The sequence below is a fragment of the Dipodomys merriami genome, unplaced genomic scaffold, assembly GCF_024711535.1.
Source record: "Dipodomys merriami isolate MVZ:Mamm:240054 unplaced genomic scaffold, mDipMer1.0.p SCAF_2, whole genome shotgun sequence".
Lineage (NCBI taxonomy): Eukaryota > Metazoa > Chordata > Mammalia > Rodentia > Heteromyidae > Dipodomys > Dipodomys merriami.
The window spans coordinates 80,232,068-80,238,067 of NW_027203381.1; the positions used below are offsets into that span (position 1 = coordinate 80,232,068).

The 6,000-nt window shown below is 34.6% G+C and overlaps 1 protein-coding gene across 2 annotated transcripts in view; it reads left to right on the forward strand.

The window, feature by feature from the left end:
- Window positions 1-5,384, forward strand: part of Cd200r1 (CD200 receptor 1) — a 31,869-nt gene extending 26,485 nt beyond the window's left edge. For both annotated transcript variants that reach the window (XM_070030246.1, XM_070030247.1), the window contains 3 exons: window positions 2,055-2,154; window positions 2,860-2,905; window positions 3,945-5,384. In XM_070030246.1, coding sequence (XP_069886347.1) covers window positions 2,055-2,154; window positions 2,860-2,905; window positions 3,945-4,052 — 254 coding nt within the window. In that variant the 3' untranslated portion in view covers window positions 4,053-5,384. The remainder of the gene's footprint in view (window positions 1-2,054; window positions 2,155-2,859; window positions 2,906-3,944) is intronic.
- The last annotated feature ends 616 nt before the right edge of the window (window positions 5,385-6,000 follow it).

The following is a 6,000-nucleotide window of genomic DNA, read 5'->3' on the forward strand; positions in this document are numbered from 1 at the left end:
TTTCTCCCCTGGTGAGCCTTACCAACTAGTCAGCTTCAATACAGGAAAATAGATGAAGATAATTTTTAGAGCTTCCATATATATATTTCTGAATATATTTTTCCTGGGACCATTCAATCTCTTGCCTTGCAGGGTTAAGTATGACTGTTAGTATTGTAGGAACAGAAATTGAAGTGTGTGTGGATCCATTACACTGTTTGGCACTCTGACTTCTTTAGATATAGCTTAACAGTCTAGCACTTCATCTCTATTCCCAGTGATGCCTGGATCCTGGACTCTGAAGTCTCCCTGAGTCATCTTTTTGAGATTCTTTTGCTTCTGATTGGGGAAGAGTACAGCACAGAGGAGTTGGCAGCCCATCTGTTCTAATACAAATTTTCAAGGAAGCTCCCAGTGTTTAGCTCTACAGGCCCCTCCCCATACAGCCTGTTTTTCTATTGCTTTTTTCAGTTTATCTCATCTTAAGCTTAGTTTTACTTTTAATAGTCAAATAACAATTATATAAATGGGTATATAGTGATATTTTTAATATATTTATCCATTGTGAAGTGATTATTCAAGACAAATAGCACATTCATCACCTCAATTATTTAACTTTTCTTTCATGGTAGGAATGTTTAAAATTCTTTCTTTCAGCTTTCTTGAAATATTTCATAGCTTTCTACTCTTTCTGAAGTAGCGAGGGCAACCAAGGTTTCTACTTATTCCTCTGTAAATTATTTGTCATTCTTCTATTCATATTGAAGAAGCAGATTGAAAATTTTTATCTCTTCTTGTCTGCATCCCTGTTCTCTTTGTCTGTGCACATTTACAATTCAAAAATTTCTTATAAATATTTTGGCAAGTTTTGTGAAATAAGAAGAGAAAAATGATGCGGTTCAACCATCATTTCCCAATATTCACTCCTGTGGTTTTTTTTTTTAAGAGTCCAACAGTATTTCGGATACTTGTAGTTTTGTTATGTATGAAATGTTACCATCTAGTATTACAATAAAATGCTATATTTATCAAATGTCAGAGTTGAAGGGATCATATAGTCCAGACTCATGTGATGCAGAGATCTCTCCTATATATCAAATAAGAGGTAGTTCATTGGCTTGAAAGAGTTTTACAATATTGTTTCTGTTGTTTTATTTTAACAGCAAAACTGCCTGTTTCTTGAACTGGTATGTCCTTGCTGAGCTTTGGACTGGGGCCAGCATTTGTTTTAATGTCAGTGACTTGACAGAAAGATGACTTCAGCGTTAGGATTATTTTTTTCCCAACTACCTTCTTATGATAACCCATTTATTTCTACAATTGGCAACAAAAACGAGTGTACTCTCACTGTAACAGTAAAATTGAAATTTCCCCTCTCTCCTCTAGAAATTCACCATTCATGAATGTTTAGCCATCATAGTATTTTGCTGGAAACTCTAGAGACTGAATTGATAGAGCAATTTTGTTATAATAACTCTTTGAGCTATGAATGAGTTGAAAAGTGTTTAAAACAAAAATCATAGAAATCAATTTATCTGCTGAGAGATATTCTTGAGCCAAATATTTCTAATTTTTAAATAATTTTATATTTCAGGCTCACAGCAAAATCAGATACAAAAACAAAAAGTTCTCATATTACCCCTGACCTCACTCAGGACAGCCTTTCTGTAGGCTTGAAAACATCTACAGGGCCATGTATGAACCAAAATGGTATCCTACAGGATAGTCTCACTGCTGTTAAAATATTTCTGTGTTCCAAGTTTTATCCCTCCTTCTTTTGCCTGAAAAATCACTAATTTTTTTTTTTGCTGTTTCCCTGGTTTTGCCTTTCTGAAATATCTTATAGTTAGAATCATGCAGTGCAGAGTCTTTTCAGATTGTTTCACTTAGTAATATGTAAAACAGGTTCTTCCATGTCTTTTCATGGCTTGATAGTGCTCTCTCTGGCTCTCTCTCTCTCTCGGTTGGTCGTGGAGCTTGAACTCAGGGGCTCATTTCTTTTTAGCACTGAATAATACCCTATTGTTTGGACTTACCACATTTCAACCATCTGTGTTTTGAATCTATCATTACAGGTGCCCAAACAGGAAAATCATATGCTAAATACATCATTTCCTCTATTATTCTTTTGATCATCATGGGATTCATTTGTTTCTTGAAAAGCAGCAGCTTCAGGTATTCACTGATGAATGTGTTTTCTTCTTCAGTTTCATTGGACCAGAAAAGAGTCAAAAATATCCAGCTGGTGGACTGGGTAAATTAGCGTGTAAGAGTAATTCTCTCATAATTCCACGGAGCATTTTGAAGGTGGTAGATTTTTGAGCATGGGGGGAAGATAGTGCAGGCTAAGTGTGTGTGTGTGTGTGTGTGTGTGTGTGTGTGTGTGTGTGTGTGTGTGTGTGTCTTGAATTCAGGGTATGTCCCGAGACTTTTTGTCAAAGCTAGTGCTCTACCATAGCTCTACTTCCAGCTTTTTTGGTGGTTAATTGGAAATAAGAATCGCATGGACTTTCCTGCCCATGCTGGCTTTGAAATGTGATCCTCAGATCTCAACCTCCTAGATAGCTACAATTATTGATGTGAACCACTGACACCTGATTTTTTTTAGGAGAAAATAATTACAATAATTCCATTTATATACTGGAGAGAGGTTATATATATTCTATTGTACCAACTTCCCATTTCATAATTGTACTTCTTTTTCCAAAATATTCTTATTTGGGCACATTAATAACAAGTAATATTCTTCAACTCATTTCTGATTTATTATTTCTATCAAAATGACCTACAATATTCTAAAGTGTGTTTATTTTTCTTTTTCAAATCTAAATAACGATTTTTCCTGCATTATTCAAAATAATTTCTTTTCTTTTCCTTTAGAAAATGTAAATCAGAAAAGCCAGACTCTATTCCTGTTGTAGAGGAGGTAAGATGAAAAAACAACATTTTCAATTTTTTGTTTTGTTTTGTTTTTGGTAGTCCTGGGGCTTGAACTCAGAGCCTGAGCACTGTCCTGAACTCTTTTTGTTCAAGGCTAGCACTGTACCACTTAAGCTACAGCACAAGTTCTGGCCTTTTCTGTTTATGTGGTACTGAAGAATTGAACCAGGGCTTTATGTATGCTAGACAAGCACTCTACCACTAAGCCACATTCCCAGACCATTTTCAATTTTTAAATCCATATGATCTGAAATCTAGCCACACACTGTAATTTCCCTCAATATTAGTATTTTTGTTTTAAAAAATCCAAAAACTTATGATTTTTACTATGCTAGTCATCATTTGTGCATGTATATTTGCTTATTTAGTGCTATTATACCCTACTGAAACTCAGATTTTTAACTCATAAACTTTATCCTAATCACATCTTTGTCTCATTTGGACTGTTATCCTTTAAGAAATCAAGTAACTCTTTCTCTGTTAAAACCATACCCAGTTATTTTCTTTCTGTGAGGTACTAGAACTTGAACTCAGAGCCTTGCATTTGCAAGACAAGCACTCTACCACACCTCCAGGACTTTCTGTTTAGTTTTTCTTTTCAAATAAAGTCACTTACTTCTTCTCCGGGGCCATCCTGGAACCACAGTCCTCCCAATCTCTCCCTCCTGAGTAGCTGGGATTATAGGAATCAGCCACATGCCCAACAAATTTGTGACTTCTCTTTTTCAGTACCATTGCCATTTCCCTCTTTCTAAACTGAAAATCTAGCCTGCTCTTTAATCTCTTATAACCAGTAGTTTGCTAAGCCTTTGATTCTCACATCATTCATCTCTGTACTTTCATACACAGAATGAAAATATTTTGTCTAATTACATTAGAATAAGGCTTTGCTCCTATGTTTACTTAGGGCCAGAGACAGAAATATACGTGGTATTGGTAGATAAGTAGGGCACCTGTTAGGAAATCACTTGTCTTTCCAGTAATGCTTTCTAGCTTTTGTGAATTGACTTGGAGTTCTCTCTTAGGATGAAATGCAGCCCTATGCGAGTTACACAGAGAAGAGCAACACACTCTATGACACCGCAAACATCGCAAGAATTCCTCAGTTCTCTGCAAGTGAATTGAGTGTTTAAAATACTCAAATTGTGCAATAGAGTGTAGAATGGAAACTGAGTTTCCTCCGGAGTGACTTCAGACAAAACAACCATGAACAGTTTCCTATGTGTTCTTCCAGAAATTTCTTCTATATGTATGACACATCTATATGCCTATAATATATGTATACATTTGTATCGGTTTACATATGTGTGTTTATATTTGTGTTTACATATATATGGATATATATGTACACACACAAAAATCTGTCGTCACAAATTGTAATGCTGTTTTGGACTCTTGAAAAACTAATAATGTCAGTCTTGGAAATGCTTTTGTATCTTGGAAACCTTTTCCAGCACAAGCAAAACTATCTCATTCTCTTTTAATGGCTCCATAAATTTCACTGTACAATTACAGTATAGTTAATCACAGCCTTCGTAATAGACATTTAGATCATTTTAAGTGTTGTTTGTGGTCTAAATAATGCCATGTAGAATGTTTCTTGTGGGCACAGCTTTCTGTGATGGTGTACATCTTTAGGATAATTTCCTTGAGTGGAATTGTGAGGTCAGTTGGTATGCATTATTGATAGATATGTCAAATTGTATCAATTTACATTCCTCCAACAGTGTTGGAATGTGCCTTTTCATGTATTCTTATTTTTGTATCTACAAGATCTCTTTTTCTTAGTTTCCATTTTTCCTTTTCTCCTTAACAAGTTGGCTTAATAAGATATATGATGATTATAATAACTATATTATTTAATAAAACTGGATTTATGATTTTTGTCACATTTTTCATGTTTACAAGAGAGAATGTATGTGTGAAGATGTTATAAATTGGAATTGTGTGTTTTTATGGTGCACATACTGTTCTAATGTATTTATCATAGGGTAACTATCTGTGGTCTACATAGATAGCTTAGCATGCACTGTGGAGATGCCAGATTCTGTATCACTTAGCATGTAACTGTCCGTGAAGTATCTACATGCTAAGAAAGTGCACATGGAAGGATATAAACTTCTACTCTAAAATATAAATATCAATATTGATAGTTTTTTTATATCAGAACATATGAAAAATAAAACTTTCTGTTCCATAGGAGGAAAAATAAAAGGGTTTAATTTGTTTTGGTTTTTGAAACAGAGTCTTGCTAAGTAGCTCATACTGACCTCAAATTAACTATGTGCCCTAAATTGGCCTCAACACCACAATCTTCCTGCTTCAGTTTCCCAGTACTACCAGGCCTGTCATAAGTTCTTCCCTTATGATAAAAATTAACACAAAATCTTTTCATTTTCAGATGTGTCTTTTGAGACACATGAGACAGTTCATTTTAATATATTTTCTCCTCCAAATATTATAGATATTATAGGCTTATTATTCTATTTCAGGTATACAACTAATATGATACTTGGAATATGGTATTTTGACCAAACAATTTTGACTTGGCCAAGAAAAAGCCCAATCCATTAAGTTTCTGCATGTAAATATTGCCAAACAGTAGAAGGAATAAAAATCATAACCCTGTTCTTGGAATTTTATTGATTCCTTATTCCTCTCTGATTGGTCTGAGGCTCATAAGTTAGCTCCAAGGTAATCTGCCCATATTTGATTGAAAAATAAAAGATAACAAAACTGCATTTTGTTTTAACTTGATAATTCCAAAGTAAGCATAGAAAATGCCAAAGAATTCAAGAAAGCTTATAACCTTAACTGTTATTGTATCAGAAATAATTGCATGAGAACTGTTCACTATGTAGAGGAAACACGGCTGAACATTAGAATCACATGGAAGAATAAAACAAGTGATTATAGATTCCTCAGATCCACTATGTCTGCTGAGTCAGAAAAGCTGAAGGTGAGATCAAGTTTTTCCAGTTAGCTCTTCCAGGAGGTAGAGTATGAGATGGAATGAGGAGTGTTGAAACTTAGAGAGACAGGTTTATACCTTCAAGAGATTCAAGGGTGAGGAAGGATCAA